The 24,538-nt window shown below is 35.3% G+C and overlaps 1 protein-coding gene across 1 annotated transcript; it reads left to right on the top strand.

Moving 5' to 3' along the window:
- The first annotated feature begins 301 nt into the window (after positions 1–301).
- Positions 302–808, top strand: Ferd3l (Fer3 like bHLH transcription factor). The gene has a single exon (XM_026408927.2). The coding sequence runs from the start codon at positions 302–304 to the stop codon at positions 806–808; it is 507 nt and encodes a 168-aa protein (XP_026264712.1).
- Positions 809–24,538: the final 23,730 nt, after the last annotated feature.

Below are 24,538 nucleotides of genomic sequence, written 5' to 3'. Positions count from 1 at the left end.
CAAGAAGGAACTGTCCGCGTGGCGCAGCGAAAAGATCTCAGAAGTGGAGGCCTTTCCTTCTGCGCCCCCCAGGCGTACTCAGGCTTGTCTTCCTTCATCAGCTTCCAGAGGAGGGACGTTGTCAGAGTCTTCCCAATCGGGGCGACTAATCCTGTTATCAGCTTGGTAATAAATATTAATGTCCCCCAGCCAGCCGGTGATGGTGTTCCATCAGACCCAAGGCTGTTAAGAAGCCCCATCAGCAGCTTCGCCCCTCCCTGCGAAAAATTCATTCGATGAGACGCAGGGCCAAGTTGAAGCGATGGCGGCCTATCCCGAGAGCTGCGTGGACGCCACTGTGCTGGACTTCGTCGCAGACCTGTCCCTGGCCTCCCCGAGACACCCTCTCCTTTGCGACTTTTCGCCCGGCGTCCCCTTTGGGGACCCGGCACTTGAGCTCCGAGAGGGAAGGCCCAGGAGGCTGGCGCAGTTTGAGGAGGGGACCCCGGAAGAAGAGGATTGCGAAGTAGATGAAGGGGATGGGGACGAAGAGGAGGAGGAAGAGGAGGGACGCGGGAGAGGACCCTCGGTACTAGGCCGACCCAAGAGGAAAAGGGTGATCACCTATGCCCAGCGCCAGGCCGCCAACATCCGCGAGAGAAAGCGGATGTTCAACCTCAACGAAGCCTTTGACCAGCTGCGGAGGAAGGTGCCCACTTTTGCCTACGAGAAGAGGCTGTCTCGGATCGAGACCCTACGCCTGGCCATCGTCTACATCTCCTTCATGACTGAGCTCTTGGAGAGCTGCGAGAAGAAGGAAACCGGCTGAGCCGGGTGGGATGGGGGTCATCAGCCCCCTCCTCGCCTGAGCGCGCGTGGGTCTGGGGTGTCTCAGGACCCAGCAGTGAGTGTCGCTGAAAGGCAAGTAGGGACGCCCCAAGACAGAACGGCTGACCTTCCGAAGATCGGGTTCAGTATTGTAAAATCCCCACAGCCCTCGGGAAGTGTGGCAGCTGTAGAGTTAATATATATGCGGTCGCCCTCAAAGGAATGGAGATTAGGGGCCAGAGGTCTGTTAACTAGGAATCTGGACTGTGTGAGGCTCACGCCCAGCATCTTCTGAGGACTGAGTGGGTGGAAAGTTCATCTTCTCAAACGACAGAGTTCAGAGCTTCTATGGAGTACAATCTTTCCTCCTTCTTTTTTTTAAATAGAATTTTTAAAAAAAAATCTTACTTTTTAATTTTTTTTATTTTTATTTTTTTTTTAAGACTCAAGAGTCGGGGCTGAACCATCCCCTACAGGAGGTCCTGTCTGGCTTGTACTGGTGGGCAGAGAACCACTAGGGGTGCGATGGTGCTGAGTTTTCTGATTAGTCAAGGGGCTCTCGACCTCCCATGGGGTGGACAACGTGCAACAAGTGCACCAACTTCTGAGAAAGAATCATTCTCTCTCCTCTCTCCTCTCTCTTCATTCGCCCTTCTCCCTCCTGTCTCCACCTGATTTGGGTGATCCGAGATGAGCTGCCATTCTGATATTCCCAGAGAGACCTTAGCTCCTAGCAAGGCAGCACGTAGCCAGATCACAGTGGCATTTACGCTGCGCCTTAGCTCGCGTGCAAATCGCCGCGTTGGCAGAAACAATAACCTTCTTTGTGACACTTCCGGCCCTGCTTGGGAGAGGTGGGCTGGCGGTACTTCTGGTCTTAAAGCTAGGGACTCTGCCAGACCTGTAGGAGGCCCTGAGCGCGCCCACGCCCTAACCGCCCTTGCACTTCCAACTTTCGCTGCACTCAAAGGGCCTGGGACTTTCTAGGAGCTACGATGCCCCAACGCGTTTAAAAATCTTCAGCTGTCGGGAAAGGGGATTGCTTTCATTTTAAGGGTATCCAGGAAGGCGAATAGTTAAAGGAGGAGATACATTTTGACACTGCAGAATGCTTGCAATGGAAAAGAGGTTGAAGCAGGTTCACTGCTGAGAGGCGCCTCCAGTTGAACCCTTTGTCACTCCACAATTCCTTCTTTGTGATTTGCTAGCACCTGAACTGGGGGTTTTAAGAAAGGAGAGGTTAAGTGAAGAGAGGAACTGGAGCAATGATGCCGGGTTAACTGTAAATTCACTGCTCCTAAAGAATAAACCCCCAATGGTTATTCTAGCACTTCTTTTTGCCTTTCATTGTGCATAGGCATATTCAGGTGTGGAAGCACACATAGACAATTCTCTATCACACTTTTAAGATGCTTCATATAATAGAATTCGTGTTATGAAGATGCAACATATACGTGTTCTGGAAAGTTTGTGAAACAAAAGTTCAAAAAAGAAAATTTGAATCACCCCACACTAAAACACTGTTAGTATTTTCATCTGTTTTCTTCTAGTCAGTGTCTCTCTCCCTCCCTCCTCCCGCCTTCCCCCTCCCCTTTGCCCCCCCCCTTCCAATGTACTTATAGATTCAATGCACTTAACAAATTTTGGATACTTTAGGATACTGACTTTATTTTCACCTGGCATTATAGAATGAGCACTTTTCCCTTGACTTTATTATTCAAAAATGATTTTGATTACTGTATTTTATTGTCATGTGGATGTATCACAACTTAATCCAAATCCTTCACAGTTGGTTACAGTTGGGTAGCGAAGACATTTCCTTTCAAAAAGTACATTATGCCACAAAAAGCGTTCCTATAAATGCTTCTTCTTTATAATTTTCTAATATTAGATTCCTAGAGCTGAAATCTCTGGATAAAATGAACATATAGGTTTGTGAACACAAATGGCCAGATTTGCTTTTGCCAGTTCACACTCCATCCCAGTAGCACAACAAGGATTTGTCTTGTCCCCCAGCCACTTTGTCAGTACTTAAAGCCCTTGAAACTTTTCCCAGTTCTCCTTAACATAGGAACTGGATTAGTTCTGAAATGAGCCCCTACACCTCCCCCCTTTTTTTTTCAACTCTCTCTTTCCACTAGGATTCTTTCCACCTCTGCTATAAACATATCGGAACAAACAGGTAAGAGAAAAAAATATAAACACTAAATTAACCAAACAATAACAAAACCAGGAAATTAATTATTTTCTAATTCTCTATCTCTAGCACTTTCATTAAGATAAACTGAGATTTGGAAAATGACCTATTTATCTGTTTTATGAAGTAAAATTATTTGTTCTCCTCTTCTTTCTCTAGACAACGTTTTAGTAACCTAGATGATTATATTCGTATCTTTTAAGATACATTTAAAATTACTCATATTGATATATGAAACAAAAATAGTTATTTCCCAATCTGAGCAGTATTCTGTGCCCCAACTCCTCATAATCTCTAGTGGCTCCATCAAAACCCCACATTAATTTACCCAGTTGTCTATCCGTTCAATCAAGTGTTGACTTTTTATAGATAGTGTGGATGGTTTCAAAATTGAAAAAGCCTTCCTTCAAGTTCTTCTGGAAATTAAGCATCATTTTTGAATATCTGCAAATGTTGAATAAGTAAAAAGATATGGGGATTCAATTCTTGGAGTCCTTAACATTTTGTTGGAAGAACCAGTTTTGAAAATCAGAAACAACACAGAACTAGGTAGACAAGGGACCAAGCATCACTGGGTCCTGAAAAGTAAATACAGCCATTCATTTTCCTTATTCCTCTTCCTCATATTTCATCTTACTGTTATGATCTGAGTAAGCACATAATATTCCTATAGTGAATGCCTCTTCAGCATAGTAAATAATATCTAATGAATTTCTAAATGGAAAGCTATTACTCTATTATCTTTGTTGTCACTAAAAAAATTACATTCACTGTTCTTATAACTGTTAGATTTTACAAATTCTTTGCTTTTTGTAAGTTTTTACATGTCCCAGAATGTGATGTCTTTTAAGTCATTATCATAATCATTCTACCACTAAAATGATTTGAAGCCTAGTAAGGATCAGAAACACAGAGAAATTAATTGATTTTTATTATTTACACCAAATCATCAATAGAAATAGAATGAAATGATCCACATCCCAACATTAAATCTGATGCACCACCATATTTTCACACAACTTTTCTAACTAGTGTTTTGTTTTAGTTCTCCCCATGTTAGGTCCATGTAATCAGTGTACTTTGTAATAAAGACCTTTTTTTATAATACAGCACATGCTAAGTTAAAATTGGTTGTTGGTTTACTCTTTTAGACAATATTGATGGAAACATCAGTATACATTGACTTTTTAATAGTTTCTACCATTTTTTAATCCTAATGGTGTCAGTTACTTTAAAAGATTATGATAATTGGTTCTTGAAATCTCAAAGTTACTTGAACATTTAGAATCTACATTTTTAGATGTTGCTTGGAGGCAATTTATTCTCTCTCTCTCTCTCTCTCTCTCTCTCTCTCTCACTCTCATTTTCTCTCTCTCTTTCACTAAAAACTGCCTTTTGGTTTCAAACTAAGTTCCACATAACTCTCAGGTTACTATTAGTATTCAGACATGCAAACCATGAAAAGATATAAATGAAATCATATTTGAAAGGTATAATTAGACTTTTCAAAGAAAGCAAAATATATCAGAAGCTTTTTCATTAACAGGGAGCCACTCAGACTGATTATCTTCTACAGTTAGTTGCCCAATTTGAAAGCAGATCTGGGAAAAATTAGTGTTGGAGGTTCAGCCAAATATTCTGCTAGTATGCATGATTCCTGAATGAACATACAATTAAGGCCCGTAGGTTGGTGTTCATTATCACACTTGTCAGCATTCCCATTATAAAATACTCTTGTGGAATTATGACATGGTTATCAAAATTGTGAGATGAATCTTGGTGAGCAAAATTTTAGAATATATTTTCTTCTTGATTACAAATCTTTAAAAGAAACTTCAAACAGAACGAAGCCACAAATACATTTTACAGTTCCAAAATGTACCTGTAACTTTAAAAACAAGAGGATTCATTTAATACAAATTAGATCATTATTTTGTTTTCATTAAAAAGAACTAGTAGATAAATATTGAATATTAAATACTAAGCTGACCTTCTTACTGATTGGTATTATTCATTAAGTTGCATTTAAAATGTTTTTCGATAAGTGGTGAAGTTTTGCTATATATCTTATAGCTTGGCTTAAATTCACTCAAAGATTTCTGAACTTTGCCAACATTTTGGGTGAAGTTAGGCCCAAGTTCTGGTCAGCACCATCTCTTCCTGTGAATACTGGCCTAAAAAAAGGTTACAAAACAAGAGTCAGCAGTTCTGACCATTTTGTTTTGACTTTGGGGTTTCTTTGAATCCAAAGCTCAAAACCAAACCTGGCGGAGAAGGAGAAGGAAAGGAAAGAAGCAATGCAAACTGACAGGAATAAAATACCAGAAAGATGGAAAAACTTCTGCAAGTCTCTATAAACCAAAGCCTATAACTTTATGACACCAAATTTTTCATTCTGTGACTAGAACACATTCCGTAAAGGAGTAAAAGAAAATGCAAAGAAAAGCATAGATATATTTTAAAACATTATTTATGGCTGATACTTGGTAGAATATCATCCTTTATTTGGCAGAAAGCAATTAACTTTATTTGGTAAAATCAAGAATTTGAAAAATAAGACTGATAGAAATCATCTTAATAAAATGCCTTATATTTCTTAGTGCTTATTTTCAAAATGCCCTCCACTTAGCTTCTCTAATTTGATCTTCTTCATTGAATTTCCACAAGATCTAGAAACTCTCCATTAAATTGAATCATCCGTGTGCCATCTTACACATTCCTTCTCTCATCATTGAAAACAGCATGATGCTGAGCTTCCTAAAAGAGGACTGATGGTCACATATAAGCACACATCACTTTGAAAGATATTGCCTTCAAAGATCAAAAGCACCTTAACACGTTCTGTGGATGATAAATTATACAAAAGGCTGGTAGGGTCTGGCTTCCTTAAAGGCCAGATTTTACAACTTTCTATTTAGGGCTCTGTGAAGGAGATTTCCACCTGCAGCCAACAAACGTAGATGACCTCAAAGCAGCTGTTATGGACAGGTTTTTTTTTTTTTTTTTTTGGTAATATATATGATTTCCATTCTTCAAAAGGGAAGAAAATGCCTATGAAAATATGGAAATATATCAAACAAATGGTGAACAGTAGAACGCAAAAACATCATGTGTTCAAATGACTGAATGGATGATCACACTCTTAGTGTACTGCAGATAATTTTTTATCTTCTTCCAGTAGTAGTAAAATCCCAAATATATTTGTTACTGGTCAAACTATGAACTGGTAAACTATATCAGTTCCTAGAGTTTAGTGAAATGTTGATGAAACCAGAAGTAGTCTCCAAGGAATAATCAAATAATTAGATCATTAGATCTAGATGAAGTAACAATATCCATAATAATAAGCAGTAATAACTATGATAATATATCTGTTGTACTGCTTACTTTTGACAGCACATGTTCTAAACCTTCTACTGAGTTTGTATATGACTTTTAAAGTCCTCCTAATAATTTTAGGGTATAGACACTTGCTTCTTCCATAGTGCTGAGGAAACTATGAAGTAGAGAAGTTAATTTTCCCAAGCTCAATCAGCTACATAATAGTGAAGCTAAGATTTATACCAAGATAGGGATTTCAGAAATCAGATCTGAAGGGCTACTATTATTTGAAAATAAGTCTATATGATCATTATATTTAAATAGCAATGCTATAAAGAGAAATGAACAGCTAGTCATTTTTGCATTGTCCTATGATCTCATAATTATTTCAAAATAAAAAGTAAAAAAAAATGAAAAAAATCAAATGACTATTATGCCAAAACTTTGACCTTGTAAAGCACCATACAAGTATAAATTACCATTAATTTAAAATTATCATTAAATTATCATTAATTTTAACAGCCATCCACAGAGAGTTGAATCATGCCTTATTTTATAACTTTGCTTGAAGAGTTTCATGAAAGTGAAACTAACATTTTGTATGTGGTATTATACAGATTCTGAAATAAAAAATGGAACTTGCTTTTTGACCTGATCCTAAAGGGTACAACTAAGAAACTGAGTGTCTGACTCTGAGTCCCTTGGTCTGGACTGACTTGCTTGGCCAATACAGTCTCAAGTATAGATTTATAGCATTTGTACATCCCAGTCTGCAACTTACTAAATTAGATAATCACTTAAAACTTAAACCTATCTCTTCTGATCTATAAGTTAGACATCATAAACACAGTTATTTAAATAAATAGAAAAGATAATATAAAGAGCTAAGTACAGTGCCTCACATAGAATAAATATTTAGCCAATGTTGTTATTGCTGTTGTATATATTATTTCAAACTTGAATATGTATAGAAGACAAAATGATTCTGCCTTGTAGTAGGGCTCATCAGAACATACATGAAAGCAATATTGAAATTCTCTTTTCAGGTAGATAAGCAGATAACTCCTACCTGAGATGTTTAAGTGGCTTCTACCTGTCTCCCACAAAAAGACATCAAGGATGAAAAGAAAAAGGGCCCCTCTTTGAAGCATCAAAGAGGGAATATGGGTCCCAAAGTACATCCTTGGATATCCTGTGTCCTATATGCCATTTGTGTAGTCTTTGACACCTGACATTACCCTCTTTTTTCACACAGAACTTTTTTTTTTTTGCACACTGACACTAGTATATTTATACAATATTTCACACACACACACACACACAAAATAAAAAGGTTTGTATTTTCTGGTCCATATTCTTTTGCAAACTAAACAACATTTTTAAAAGATAAGGTTGGCCTTAGAGTGCAAATAATCTCTCAACATTTATAAATGAGTAGCTCTATATTTTTCATATGTACTATTTCATATAATAATGTTTCCTCCTTACCTTTAAAATTAAAAGGGGAATTATTAAATATTCTATTCCCTTTTAAAGTTTTGATTTAACTTTAAGTAGCTCATTTGAGGGCTGATGGTAAAGGACCATCTGAAATTTACTAAAATTTTTCCATCTTAGGAAACACACCCAATTTCAAATATTATGACCATGGGTTCATATCTTTAGCCAAAAAAGTGTGGTGACTATAGTTAACAAGCATTTGACAAGTAGTGGTTTTACTAACTGCAGATCTTATTGAACATGCCACACCATTTCTTTCATCATTATTCATTTGCCTAATCTCACTAAAGCCCATTAAAATTAGAGCAGATGAGCTCAGTTAAAATATATATTGGATGCCACTTTGTTTCAGGATGACAGAACCACAAGTTAAACTTTATACTCCTTATTAGTATACTACATTTCATCAAATGAAGTCAACTGCTTCTAAAGTTAACATGAAACAGGCTGAAAAATGCCCCAAACTCAGAAGCATTGCACGACAAAACACAACAAAATCTTTCCAAATTACATCCACATGAAAATATGCACCATATCTCAATCCAAACCTCAGGGTCTTTACTCTGGATACCCTCAGACTTCTACTTATAAATCCAACCCCACACTCCATTGTACGGTCCACATATAAGCAAACATGAATACATGCAAAACTATTTCCATCAAAAAACCTTCACATGTACTTTAAAATAAGTTGTGCATATATAAATATTTTTACACCTAGTTTAAACCTTTAATTTTTTTTTCTTTTTCCATCATGATTTGGTCATTTCACCATTTTTCTTTCCTACTAACAGGCGTGTTTTTTCTTGATACTCCAAAAGTCATAATATTAATGATTTTTTAATTTACCCATCTTTTGTCACTGAAATAGTCATTTAAGTGAGCATCAACATCTTTTCACATAATGAAACCAAGCACAGGAATTACTCTAACTTTTCATCAAGCATTGGACCCACTTATGTATATCAAGCCTGAATATAATTACTAAGACCAGCAACCAGACAATGGTAGAGAAGAAAGTGTCTGGAATTGCCATTTGAGAACCTACAGAGCGCTCATTGATTAGACGAGGGTCATTGACTCAACGAGAAAAACAGAATTTTCCCTGGGAGCAGAGCTGCTTCCTCTTGAGGAGATTCAGAAGTATCTGTAGTTCAGGTAATTTACCATTTCAGAAAGGTTTAGAAATGATTCAATCCTCTCTGAACCTTGGCTGTGATTGAGAAGACCTAAGCCATATTTTACAATATTATGACATTTTGTGAGTTCTTACAGCTTGCCTCCAGAAATTTTCCTTGCAGGAATTTAGCCTAAGGAAATAATCAAAACTATGCACAAAGATTTAACTATCAAATATGCATCTCAGTATTGTTAATAACATCAAATATGGAAAGTAACATAGAAAAACAATGCTGTTTTGGGGGGGAATGTTTAAAAAGTGAGACCCCATTTAAAACTATTATGGCCATTAAAAGTATACTGCAGAAGAATAGTTTATACTGGAGAAGATAATTAAACAAGTGGTAAGAAAAGTATTTTATAAAACAATATGTAAGGCTTGATTTTATTCCTATTTCACATGAGACTGTGTACAAGTATATATGTATATATGTCCATACCCTTATACTTATAAATATAAATGCTCATTTTATACATTCTAGAGAATTGGTTGTATTTTTGTGCTTGTTTGTATTTTTCAGGTTGCTATCATCCTTTTGTAATTAGGAAAATTATATAATTACTTTAAATTAAGTGGACAATACAACCATGAAATTTATGAGCTTCACTCTTAGTGGAAGGGCAGGATGCTGTGACTGAGAACTCTTGCTTTCTTAATTTTGACACATTTAAACTAAGTATTTAAGGTCCTGAAAAGTGATGTTCTGTAACATTTTTCTTTTGGTTCTAGAAAGCAGAACCTTCCCAGCACAAAAGAGGCCTTTCCAGTCATTGCTCCTTTCTCTTTGCAAGGATTTTCTGTACCCTGCTTTCTAACAGCCTACATTAATTCCCCAGTTTTTGTATTGTTTCATATAAAGAAAAATTTTGAGGTTTTTTAAAAGATTAATTTTAATTCATAAATCTATCTTTAATAAAATATGTATTCTGGTGGCCCTCTCAATAAAACAAAGTTGAAATTAATTAAGAAGCTATGGATTAAATTTATTATTGAATAACAGTTTAAAATTATAAAGAAAAAGTTCTTGGCAAAAATTCACTTCAGTTTTACTGACATTAGAATGAAAAACTCAACTAAAATACTGAGGGTTTCTTCTAAAACACAGTTGAATTTACCCATAATTTAAAACACACACACACACACACACACACACACACGCACACGCACACGCACGCAGTTTCTCTTTCTCAAGATAGCTAACAATAATCTAAACTAATCCTAAGACATTTATTATCTCATCATGAATACATTTAACATTTCTAATAAAACTCTAGTTTTTATGCAAAAAAATAGTACTATAATAAATAGTTTTATAATAGATAGTATTGTATTTATTATTTAATCTAGTGTGTGTGAGAGAGAGAGGATGAAGATAGAGACAAAAGCTGAAAAAAGAAAATGTAACATTCAATTTTATTTTTTAAAAGATACATTAGTACCTGGTAAATGAAAAACCCAAAAGTTTTACATATTCATATATTTTTGCATATGCATTTTCTCATATTTTGCATATTCATGATTTGAAAACTTTGACATATAACAAAAGAAAAAAACACATTTCTAACATACATAATTTCAAAATACTTAAAACCTGAGCTGCTTTTAATAACTTTTATTGTTTTTAACATGTGACATTTTATCCCCATTAGCAATAACAGATGTCTAATGCATTAAAAAGGAAAATCCTGCACACGTGTTGAAACAGAGGACTTTACTGAAAGGAAAGCATGTGCTTTGATTTATATTAGTCAAAATTTAGATACTGTACTTGGTGCTATTTCAGGAAATGAAAAGGTGAGGAAACAGTTATATACCAGTAAACCGGAGCAAAAGTCTCCATAGAAACCAAAACAGTTTAAGTGGGAGCCACTTAAGCTAAATCAATACCTAGAATATGGTCATATTAGCCCCAAGAGAGCTAATTTGAACAAAACAAAACCCTGTCCATTGATTCACGCAGTTACATAGTATTTACAATTCTTCTTTGTTCATATTCAATTGTAAAAATTAATCAGTCACTGAGATTATGAAAATTCTGGTGAATTCCCAAAAGAAAACAGCATTGTTTTTTTTTTCCACTGTATTCAACTCTTCACTGATGAATAAAAGGAATACAAAGGGCAAATTCAGAAATGGTGATCAATGAATCCAATTTTGTTTGTTTGGCTGGTATTTTGCCTCCACTTGCACAGGCACCTTCTTTCCTACAGGCTGTTCCACAGAGTTATTGCAACCTTCCACTCAGTGAAGACAGCCCAGAGATAGGTACTTCAAAGCCAATGGAGATGGCAATTCATTTACTGAACAACTACAGTGTACTAGCTGTTTGCATAAATTATGTCATTCAGATTTTACAAAATAGCAATATGGGTATTAATATATTTATTTTACAAATAAGGAAACAAGTTTGAATTAATTAAAACAGCATGCCCCAATTTAGACAATGGTGATCTAGTTGCCTCTATCTCTAGAGGTAACCTTGACGAATGCTGCTCTATTGTCGCCAGTGCCCATGAAAATGAGATGCCAGCTTGCATAAAATCCTTGCAAAAGTGACTCAGCATTGTTGGGGGTGGGGGTGGACCATGAGCACTTTACAAGCACTAACTGAAAAAAAACTCTATAAAGTTACTATTCCTATTGTTTCAATTTATATCATATTTCCAAAAGTATGTGTTGCAACTGGGGTAATTTCTATTTCATTTAATTTGTATGAGGTTTCCCTAATCTCATTTTACATATTACTATTGCTTCAGGTTCATACAATTAGAAAGAAATAGTTCTCTGAATCTAAATTTGTTTTTTTTAAGCTTCAGAAATACATGTGTGTGTGTGCTCGCGCATGCACATGTGCATTTGCCACATATACATACCTCCTACTCTGAATGATATAGTCAAAAGGCTACTAATTCAAGACCACACCACCCTTGGTCTTTCCTTCCAGCAATATATTTCATTAAAGTCTCTGCTTCATAATCGATCATATTATAGGGTGTCAGATAAAATATCCTATTTATGATTTTTATCCCATTTATGATACTTGAAATAGCAGAGGGAGAGGAAGCAGGAAAAAGAGAAAGTACAGGGAGAGAGAAAGAAAGGAAGAGAATATGACCATTAGATAAATCTACATCCTGTGTTTTAGCTCAAGTCTATCTCCACTATGGTCAAAATGGATATCAATACCCTTGTGCTACTGGGTAGAGTTACTTACTTTCAGGTTTATTCTCTTTTCCCCCAATCTCTTTGAAATTGTTTTTTTTTTTTTTTAATGAGATGAATTTTTAAAATATAAAAATCTAACATTAAAACAAAGAAAATTTGTAAAGATTTGTGCAATTTGTGGGTTTTAAACTAAGCCTAGGTCATGTCCATGTGCAATGCTAGTATAAGAAGTAGTTTGCTAAGTTATACTGTCACAGCCAAGGAGTCCAAATAAACGACAAGAGCAGCAATGAGGTCAGGAATGTTAAGGCCCTGGCCAAGAGCACAGTGTGTACAAAGGCCAAGGAAACTTTCTTTCACAGAAGAAGACACTACTCAGACTGACAGTAACTGTGAGTCCGAGGATGGCTGGAAAATTTTCATGAAGGTTTACATTAAATTTATTAGCAAATGGACGAAATGACAAAAGTAAATGTAATTCTCAGATTTATGGCCTTTAATTCAAAAATGAAGTTCTCTTAAAATAAGATTTCAAGCATTGGGAGAATTTCCAAATCAAACAATGTTATTTATAACAATTTCTTCATCAGCTTAAAGTACATTATTACATTTCTGATTTTGTGGATGTTCCTTAAAAGTACTTACTCTTTTCATACATGTAATATTTTTCATTTGTACTCTGATTTTCTACAATTTATCTGTAGTTGCTTTTTCCTGCTTCTATATCATTAGCTATTGGATTTCCACGTATTATTCTATTTCACAGTTCTATTCATTGTTCATTTATCATCCATGACACAAATGACTACCTAAAACAGAACAAATTAAAAAGTCATTATAGCTCTCTTGTACTTTCTTATTCTTCTCTCCCAGTTCCTTTCTCTCTTTCTCCCTCTTACTTACCCACCATCTTTTTTATTCATTTTATACAGACATGTCAGTTGAATTCATTGACTAAATTTAATATGCTACCATGTAAAATTAAGTTTCTTTTCAAGACTATTTCCTTCTGTAAAAGTGTACACAAATTGTATGCTTCCTACAGAAATTACAGAGGAACAAAACATGAAGATATATTTTATTTTAGCTTTGTGAAGTTATTGGTCTACATAAATGTCTCCTTTGGGAAATAGGAGTTGACAAAATGATCAAGAAGGTGAACAATTTCCTGACTCCCCTTACCCAAGTCAAATGTTCATGGTCATTCTTATGTGCAGCCCTAAACTAAACAAGCACATAAATGTCATGGTGAGGAGAGAGTGAAAAGTAGCAACAATGCAGGCTCAGTTTACATTTAAATTGGGTTGGATCAGATTGAGTTTTCTTGCTGTGTTCAATATCCAACTCTTGTGCTAACTTTCATTACCAATTTAATAAAAATCTTTCATCTATTTACTGGATACCTTCTAAAGACATGGCTCCACTCTCTAACAGTTTTCTATTTGGGTAAGAATTTTTGCCCCAAAGCAGCTCAGAGTCAAATTAAGGACATAAAGTTTGACCAATATATGCAGATATTGGATAGGATATATGGGGAAACAATAAAATGAGCTACTATGATGAGATAGGAGAATATAAGTCATGTAATGTAAGTTCTATAGTGTTTTATACTGCAATATCCATAAGTTGAGGCTACTGGAGATCCTAACAGGTAACAGATTGAGCAAAACTGACATAGAACTGGAGTGCAGATCATGACTAAATGCCAAGGAGTAAGTTCTAACATTAGAGCTAGTAGAAACCAAGAATCACTCCAGTTCATTATTTTTAAGAGTCTGATATTGATTTGCCAATATCCATTCTCCATTCTTCTTTTTTTTTTCAGAAGTACAATCTAGGAGGTTTTCTAGCTGTGTTAGTCAGCTTTCCACTACTGTAAAATAGGCCTATGATAATCAACTTATAAAAAGAATATATTGGCTCACAGTTTGGGAGGTTTTAATACGTGACTAATCGGCCTTGTTGCTTTTGGACCTGTGGTGAAGCAGCATATCATAGCAGGAGTGCAATAGAGGAATTCCATTCAACTATGGCCAGGTATGAAAGAGAAAAAGAAACTAGGGTCCTATAATCCCCTTTGGAAGCACACCCCCCGTTGACTTAAAACCTACTATTATGCTCCACCTCTTAAAAGTTCCATCATTTCCCAATATTGCCAAAGTCTGGGAACCAAACTTTTAACACATGGTCCTTTTGGTTACTTTGCACATCCAAACTATATTTCTGCACTATGTCCACTGCGTGCATGTCTATATCATAAGGCAAAATGTATTCAGTTCACCCCAAGAGTCATCAAAGTCCTAACAATTCCAGCATTGCTCAAAAGTCTAAGTTCAAAGTCTCCACTAACACAAGTCTAAGTTCAAAGTCTCCTCTAAGACTAAAGGCAAATAGTTGTGAGTCCCTGCAAAAAAGAAACAAAAATAAATAAATAAATAAATAAAGTTACCTGCTTCCAGGATATAATCCACAGGGCAAACATTATAAACATTTAACATGACCATCTAACTAATGAATGTGTTTCAAGGTCTCACTTACATTAGTTGTAGCCATATGACTAAAATCTAGTATTGGGGTATCAGCAGAAGTCTCAGATAAAATTTCTACACTGGAATCTTAAGGACAAAACTGACTTTCTTGCTTTTCATTCTTCCCACCTGATGAAATACAAAATTGGCATGAGACCTGGAGTGGTCATTTCTGTCCATGAAATTGCAGCCATATTTTTGAGGATGGCAAAGCAGTAAGTAAAATCTCCATCATGGTTGAGGCACTGAGCCAAGCCTACAACACATATTCAAACTCTTCATAATATAAAGAAACAAGCACCTTGATTAACTCAATATATATATATATATATATATATATATATATATATATATATATATATATCGTATTTACTTGCTATTGTGCCATATCTTATTCATCCATCACTTTATCTCAAGTATCTGACACACACTGTGTTCTCATTAATATTAGGAACTCCCAAGGGACAGAGTAGTCTCAGACTATATTAAAGATTTTCATGTATAAAAGCAGAGTACAGAGAGACAAGGGCCAAGCTGAAATTGTTGTGTGTTAGGATGACATGAGGGAGGAGGTGCTACACACACTAGTTTATAGTACACTTCAGTTCCTCACAGCCTAGCTTATCTCACAAGGCACCATTCTGATTTTCAGAAGGGGAAAACAGCCTAACTATATAAAATAATAAGGACTGAATCCATCTCTGTAGTGATTTTTCTGTCTTCAACAATAGAGATTTGGGCTGATGTTACTGAAATGTAGCTTATGATGACTGAATGATCATTGTTATAACCTTACCTCCAAATAGAGGTAACAAAGCATTCCAGTTAAGCATACATCCTTTTAATATTTTGGTGGACTCAGTGTACTTCTTAAGAGAAAAATCATCATTTCATTGGTAACTTAGAATATTGCATTTTATTATCAAATTTCAGTGAACACAAACTCAAGTCACTTCTCAATAACTTCCCATATCTCAGTTAATAAAAATGATATTTACAGAAGATAACCAGAAGTATATGTATTCTTTTAGATCTTGAAAACCTATATATAGTGCGATTCTGTCATATGAGCAGAAGGAAATTTGCCTCTAGTAAAATTTGAGTAAATCAATTGTTTTGTCGCCACTATAGTACCATAAACATACATTAAAAAGTTCTTACTTTTTTAGAAAAAAAACAATAAAACTTTCTGAGTTTTAATATACACATATTATCAAGAAGATTATCCTTTATGATTTTTAATGCTTCTTCCTCCATGAAGCTAAGTAAAAAATTTTGTTTCAGGTCATAATACCAGGAACAGTTGGGCATCTTTCAGACAGTGTATGTGTGTGTGTTTCTGTGTGTTTGTTTCCTTATGGATTCCATAAATCTTAACAATGTTATATAATACCTGTTCACATTATCTAGTAGATTTAGAGTCAAGTGTTGGACTCACCACTGAAAAATACATTAAGAGATTGTACATACATTCTACTGCTAACTCAGTTAAGTTTTACTTTATCTTGTTTGCTTTTTTAATTAATTTATCTTTGTTTTGTTAAATGTCTTCCTGATTTTCTTTTGTTGACATCACTTATCTCCATTCTTTTTCTGTACTTAAATGTGTATTTAAAAATGAACATTTTTATAAAATGTTCTTGTTTAAGAATGTTTTATTTTGTACTTTTGTTGCCATTTTTTAAAACAATTAATTACACCTCACTCTTGGTTTATTGCATGGCTATGTATCACAGTTCTTGGAAGTATATTTCTCAATAAGCTAAAAATGTATTTGACTCTTTTTTTCCCCTTTGTCTTTCTATATTTTTACTGCATGTAGTCACATACATGCAGTCTTAGCTGGGTATATAAACTTGTTAGACTACAATATTCTTTGGCATTTGTTCGTATCAAGATCCATTTGGTAACCTGATTTTCATTCCTTTGTAGATGATTAATTTTCCTTACCTGGATACCTATAATATCTTTAATAGTAAAAAATATCCTGAGAATATTTATGGTTATAGATCTGCTTTCATGAACTTGTCCCAGAATTTAGTGTGTTATTCCATTTTATGAACTCTGTTATTATTTGGATTTTTTTCTGTCATCTACTATTGATTATTGCTTGTTTTCAATTTGTCCTTGTTTTTTCTTAGGAAAATGAATGATCTCTAATTTCACAAATATTACCATAAATTGTCCTCTTTCTATAAATCCCTATGCCCTTTTTTTGGTTTATTTTCTCTCCATTGCAGTGATCATCATTGTTTTTCAGTTTCAGTCCTCATCTTTTCCTCACACATACTCACACTTGTGGTGACATCTCTCAGTTACATAGCTTAAAATTCTATTTATATGCTAATGAATTCCAAATTTTACCTCCATTCCACAAACTTCAGACTCACATATCCAATTGCTTCCCAACAATTCCACTTGGATTTCCAGCTGACAACTCAAATTTAACATGTCTGAAACAGAGCTGTCTCCCCTGGAATAGGTTCCATCCATAGCCTTCTCTATCTCAGTGGTTGCCAGCTCCCCTTTTCTTTTGCTCAGATCAAAAGTCTTAAAATTTCTCTCTCTCTCATACTTGATGTTTTATTTTTAGTAAATCCTGTTGGCTTTACCTTCAAAATATATCTAGAATCTAACCACTCCCCCCCCCCAACTCCAACTCCACTGCTACTAGCCAAGTTTAGGTCACTTCTCACTTAGATTACTGCAATGACCTCCTAACTAGTCTCTCTGTTCCTCCCAAAGAAAAGCCCACATGATGTGACATCAAAGTTGGCTCAGTTCTATGTCAACATTATTCCTTCTTGGACAAGGATATTGTGGTCAAGTAAATACTCATGAGTTATAATCAGAATGGACCATTCCTTAAATGGTTGTGTCATTCTGAGGAATCAAAAAGACAAAAATGATATTTCAGCAGTCAAAAAATAAACTGTTCTTTTATTCTAATGGCCACAGCCTCTGACTGGGTACTTCACTTTCTCCTACTTTATTACACAAATGTCTGTTGTTGTTTTTAAATTACACAATTGAAAGACCCTCTTCTTCCAGCTCAGGGTCAATGACTTAACTTCTTCTTTGCAAAGAACATAAAATAGAGAGTTTACAATTAATTTTTGCTTTATTGCAGGTTTTTCTGCTCACCAATACTTGTTCTGTGTCATGTCATTCTAGCGCTATGATACAAAACAGGATAGTGTCCCAATTATTTGTTAATAATGTTTAGGTGATAAAGACCAGAGGTATTTATTGAGTAATTTTAGAATCCAGGAAGACATATATGAGTCTTAGTGGGAGATTACACTCCTCTCATGAGGACTTGGATGAAAAAGGTGGCCTGAGAAAGACTGAGAATTGACAATGGTCTATATTATTAGGCTGAACAATCAAATATCTACTAAAATGTACTGATTTGCACTAATGGGAAGACTAGGTTATTTGAGAATAGGGATAAATTTGAGATGTTTGTAAGAAACTCACTATGGTAGCTCATAGACAGTTGAAGATAACAGCTAAAAAGATTCCACACAGTTCAGAAGTTGAAGAGATAGCATGCCTCCTGCTACCACTCCTTGACAGATAGGACATGTATAAATTATTGAACCTCCTCCAATTAGTGTCTTTTTCCTGAACTTCGAGTCTTTAGGGAATGATGCATGGATATAAAATTAGTTGCTCTTCAAACAGAACTGGATCATCAATTAATTTCATTTACCCCTTAAATCCTTCCTTTTGCACTTAGAATTGAATGCTATTGCTTAATGTCAAGCTCCTGCATAATTTAATCCTTATTCAAAATAATAATATCAAAATATACCAAGTACCAGCCACCGTTGTAAGGAGTTAGCCCTAATCAATTAATCCAATCATCACACCAACCTAATGATACACAGTATTCCTTCCCTTTCATAGGAAGTATGGAGGGGTAAACAAATTATCTAGGGTCACTCAGGCATTGAGTGGACTAAACCCAGGTGGACTGTCTCCAGAATTCAGGTTCTTCTCCACTACACTGTTCTCTACAGTTACTCTTCCTTGCCAGAAAAGAAAGAGGCATTCAGAAGTTCTAAGTCCTCTTATAGTCCTAGTACTCTGAGTTTTTGCTTTTTTATAAGCAGTTTCCCCAGTTCTATAATTATAATGGTTTAAGACATTAATGATAAATGAAAATATAATGATCATCTAATCTAATTGCCTTAAAGATTACCTAGGTTCCTTTTATTTTTAATTAAATTTATTTATTTATTTTTGGTGCTGGGGATCGAACCCAGGGCTTTGTGCATGCAAGGCAATAGTCTACCAACTGTGTTTTTATTCTATGGCATTATTCTAATAATCAAATCTCTGGCATACCTATTAGCACAGAGAAACAGTAAAACTAGGGACTGTGATTACAGATTCTACTGCTGATGTATTCACATGTAAAGTTGGATTGGCTTTCTGTCTTTCAAAATGTGCCATAAAATTCTCTCCAATTTAAAAATATGTTTTCAATTTTCTAACAAAGTATTATGGTTTAGATATGAGGTATCTTCAAAAGGCTCATGTGTGAGACAATACAAGAATGTTCAGAAGTGAAATTATTGAGTTGTGAGAGCCTTAACATAATCAGTGCATGAATTTACTCATACAGATTAGCTGGTATAACTGTAGACAGGTAAGTGCATGGTTGGAAAGAGTAGGGTAAAGTTCTATTTGCTTCCTGCTTGTGACATTCTGAGCTGTTTTCTTCTGCCATGCTTCTCCACCATGATATTCTGGGTCACCTTAGGCCCAGAGCAATGGAGTCAGGTGTCTATGGACTGAGACCTCTGAAACTGATAGCCCTAAATAAACTTTTCCTCCTCTAATTGTTCTTTTGGTCACAACAACACAAAATCTGGCTAAATCAAAAAGTATTTAAAATATCTAATAATTCTCTATAAAATATCTGAATGCCCAGCTTTTATATAAGAATCAATATAATGAAAATAACAGTGAAAGAATGTTACTTACATCTAGGAGTTTATTTTTCCTAAGGTTATTTTGGACTATAGTCTATTGTGGTGGAGGGACTGGATAAAAATAAATTAATTAATACAATTCATTTGCCATATCTGTTCCCCAGATATTAAAATTATTGCCTATTTGCTTGAGAATTAACATCTTTAGTTTTTTTAAGTTATATTTAATTATTACTTCTCCTCAGTCTTTAAACTTGCTGTGAAGTTAAAATTGCCACTAAAGTGCTCATGATAGTTTTGTTTTTTCAATCTTCATTAAATATACTTCATATTTCCTGGAAATATCTCTACTCTTAAACACAACTACAATAACAGATATCAACACATTTTTGTCAAATTACAAAAGAATCAATGAGCACATAGCAATTAATTGATGCTGGTTGAAACCAGAATCCAGAATGCCCAAAAAACCCAGAATCTTACAGTTTCTCAAGGTCTTGACTACAGTGAGTGAGAATAAGTCTCATCTCCTGTAGATGTCTTTCCCTAAGGTAACTAAGATGGGAAAGGCAAAGGCATGGAGCCTCACTTGCCATAAGGAAAAAACAACTTGACTTTTATTGTGTAGGTCAAAGAAAATAACTTATGAGCTAAGAGTCTAGGCAGCTAAATAGGATTTCTAAAATTCTATCAAGGTTAGTAGCACTTTTTATGAAGGAATAACACAGTATTCCCTAGATGAGATACACTGTGAGATCCAGTAATGAGAACATATTACCATCTTTACCCTAATTTAGGGAAGAGCACACCCAGGAGGTGGGCATCAAGCTGAATTAAAAGTTTCATGACATTTCAATCTGTCTTTTGTTATTACACCTTGGGCAAGGATGACAAAGATTTTTAAAACTAAATGTCTATGCCAAAGGACAGGCACACTACTTGGCACAATGTCTCTGAGGGCATAGAGGTTAATAATCTGGGTGCTTTTCTATTTCCTACAAAGTGTATTAATTTCTTTCTTCTGATATTTTAACCTTCCATTCCCTTACATATCAAGCTTCATTCTCTCTTGCTTTCTATCACTCTTACTTGCCCAGGCTCCCTCTTTCACCCTCTCCCCAGATTTTGTTCCATCTCTCTTGATCTCCTCCTTGTTATTCTCTACCTCTCTCTGTCTCTGTCTCCCTCCCTTCCTCCCTCTCTCCCTTCCTTTTTCCTCTTCTTTTTCCAGGTCTCTGGTTGATTGCCAGTTCCTCCAGCAAAGTCTCAGAGAATGTGATTAGGGACATATCTGCTCTAAGAAACAAATGTAAAGCAAGAGTTTAAGCTGAAACGGAAGCAAGATTCTCTAGCCTAGCTGTCCTAGCAATCCAGCAGAAGGATTAAATTCTTCCAGAAAAAATATCTAAGACCTAATTCATTTTAATTTACAAAGTAAGCCAATGCTCTCAAACCTTTCGAGAGAAGGAAGCAGAGAGAGGAAGAATATCTTAAATAAAATATTGTGTATAATATTTTGGGGGAAGTGTATTGAAAGTATCTTAAGAAATTCTATTTTCGTATTTCTGCAAATAATTTTGTTATTAACCTGTCATACACATTTAAATGCACTTGTCAAACTATAAAACATAGTTTCTGTGAAATTTTCTATATAAAAACACCCCAGACAATCAAATTAAAAATTCAAACTTTCTATTGCATTTTGAAATATTCATTTTTTTTCATCTCCAAGCATGACTTTAAAATTAACTAACTAAAATTCTATGTCATCAAGAATTTTGTACAAAATTATACTAGTATATTATAAACATTTTTATTTGAATTACAACAGTAGCATTTTTGTATATTTTCAGAAATGCATACTTATATTTGGGGCCTACAAAAAGGCAAAAATGGTATCTTAGAAACATCTAAAGCTTCAATAATAATGCATGTTTGTTTTTAAAATTCAATAAAATTCATATAAATCAACCAGACATTTCCAAAGTGACACTCATTAATTGTGTGGTATTTCTGCTATTTCGTTAGCTTTCTTCTATGAGCTTTTTAAATTAAGTTCTCTGGGAAATTGTGTCCTCTTGTGGTCACTGGCAAAAACAACATGTTTTCTGCGGGAAGAACCAAACCAAACAATGGAATTAGGACTCTGAGCTTCAGGAAAACCCACATGTGAGAAAAGAAGATCCCCTGAAGCAGCAAGAAAGATAAAGGGTATGAGTCTCTGAAGGGAACTTTAATTAGGAAAACATCAAAATTGTTCGATTTGTATTTAAATTACCAATCATCAGATGGTTAAAAGACACACAAATGCTTACTAGGCAGCACAACTAACATTGATAAGTCTTATGAGTGACTATATATTTCTTACATTTTTTTTTTTTTTTAGTTATTCCAGCAGCTCATTGTAGTAAGTTGTGGGCATGTAACAAAGTTAATTGGCAGCTGAGATGGGATACCAATGGACAGGCTGCACTTTCCTATAAGGTTAGGAAAAAAAAAAAAAAAGGCAAAATGTTATTCAAGACCCCATACATTTCCACACCAAACTTTAGTCCTGTTCCCCCTATGTCTCTTTATTCAATCTTCAATTTGAGAACAAAATATCAGACATTTTAATGATTAATATCCATTTGAAATTTCCATTTGCTCATTTGAGATGCTCCTCAATTTCTTTTTTAAATAATTTTATTTGTTCCTTATTCTTAAAGAAATTCAGGAAAGGAAAGGTAAGATCAAAGAAATTCAGAAAAAGAAAGGTAGGATTAGTTATGTTCACAAATTAAACCATCTCATTAAAAGAGAAAGAATGAGTTCTTATTTAGGGCAAGATGTTCAAACATCAGTAAGACTACCTGGGTAATCAATGAAGAATCTCCTTTTACACAGAATTGTCAAATTCCTTCACTCCTGCGGACACACACTTTATATTCCACTTTAATCAAATTCTGTCATTTAAATAACACATTGGGCAATCTCTGTAAAGTGTTCAAATACCATGCAACCTATGATGTACAACCTCATCTGAGATCTACTCAACTGCAGCTCTTCCAATTTGTGCCCCCTTCTGTAGGAATGCTCCTGGGTTTTGCTTAGGCAATTCAGAGAAATTAGTTCACAGAACTCAAAGCCAAAAAACAGGTGACAGGTCATCTAAAGAGAACGAAGCAGAGGAACAGATTGGAGAACCCACGTTTTGCACAAGCCCAAACTCCCAAACTTACCAGCTTACTAAAAATTCTATAGTGCATTTCTTTACCCTATTTGAGAGTATTTGTAATTCATTGCTGCTAAGAGAATGTCAGTGCATATTCAAACTGTAAGGATACAGATACTTATTACATTTGCTCAGTATGAGATTTCTAGCTCTGTAACTTCGAACAGTATTTTTTTTTCAATTTTTTTAACACAGCACACATTCCTCAGGAAGGACTGCAAACATGCCAAGTTTGCAGTTTGAAAACAAAGCTCGTTTTAAATTATCCAAGTGCAAAAGAAAAATTTTTTTGCTTTCAGTTAAATTTTTTTTCAGGGATCTTATTTTAGAAGTAGACAAAATGATCGAATCCCAATTAATCTAGCATTGCCAAAGAAGGTAGTCCTCCACTGACATCCTTCCAGACCAAGTGCAGTCCTCTTAGAAAAACTCCTAACACTATTTTCAAAAGCCTGAAATTTGGATTTCAGAATGAAGTAAGCTGTCATATCTTAAACAAAACATTGTGGAAATTAAAATTATTGTTGCATATATGAGATATCCAGAATTATATCTGGCTTGTCAGCACATTTAGAAAAAAACAAAAAAAAAGCCATTCTTGCTCCAGCAAGTGTGGAAAAGAAAATTGTTAGATAAAATGTTAGAGCCCACTATACGTGAACAGAGTGGACAGCCTGCCACTGGCATATTGCAGTTTGCAAAAGCAAAGATTATCAAGCACCAGGCATTTTTTGAAAGGTAATTCACCTAGCAAACTACTACTTTTGCTCAAAATGTAATTTTCCAGCCTCACTTAAGAACTCAAAAAACTGGTCTCATCCTCTACTCCTTGCAAGAGTTCAAGAGAAATTTTATCTTAGAACTGAAGTCATCAATTGTGACCTTTTGGGAAGCTTCCATGGCCAGGATACTTCTGGTTAGGTCATTCATTTTAAACTCTCTTTAAGCATACTGGCATCCAGAGCTTGGCCTCAGCTCTGAGGTCCATCTACAGAAGGCCAGGAGCCATTCAACCGCTGGAAGTTAGTGCCAGAGAAGTACTAGGCTCCCTTGTTTAAGAATTAGTCTTAGAGATTGATGACTTTGCAAGTCACACTGGCTAATGACCCCTGGCTGCTGCACCATCATGGACTCTGCTTCTCCTCCACCTTGTACGACCCTTCCTCCTCCCCAATTCCCTTTGGTCAGGTAAGGTTTCCTTTACACTTTACCCACACTTTCCTGTCTTGCTTACCCCTGTCACAAAGGAAAGAGTCCAATCATTCGATCTCTTTCTTTTTGAGACTCAACTACAGGGGGGGGGGGAGTAAGATTTGAGACTGATATTAGCATGAAAAAAAAAAGACAGCTAACGTGGAAAATTTTCAAGATTTCTGCAGCCACGTTCAAAATAAGAATTTTTGAATAATCTGCAATTCAGACTTTTTAAAAAAAAAGAGAACACTTGGTAGAGAATGGAGCAGAATTTCTGCCTTGTCTCTGTTTCCAAGAGATAAAATCCTATAGGCAGAAGATGCAAATACAAGGGTGCGCGGGATGACTTTGCTTTGACAAGAAACGCCTTCGTGCTATTGAAATCAAGTGGAGGTCAAGTAGAATCTGATTTTCTGACAGGCTGTCATTTTAAAATATGGCAGCGGCTTGAGAAGCAGGCCAATCGGCATGCTGCGGTAATTGTTTCTG

This window comes from Urocitellus parryii, chromosome 3 (genome assembly GCF_045843805.1).
Source record: "Urocitellus parryii isolate mUroPar1 chromosome 3, mUroPar1.hap1, whole genome shotgun sequence".
Classification (NCBI taxonomy): Eukaryota; Metazoa; Chordata; class Mammalia; order Rodentia; family Sciuridae; genus Urocitellus; species Urocitellus parryii.
The sequence above is the reverse complement of the archived record's forward strand: the minus strand, read 5'-3'. Positions and strand labels throughout refer to the sequence as shown.

What these genes read in the sequence shown, in the direction of transcription:
- Ferd3l (XM_026408927.2), top strand. Translation starts at nt 302, where the DNA reads ATGGCGGCCTATCCCGAGAGCTGCGTGGACGCCACTGTGCTGGACTTC.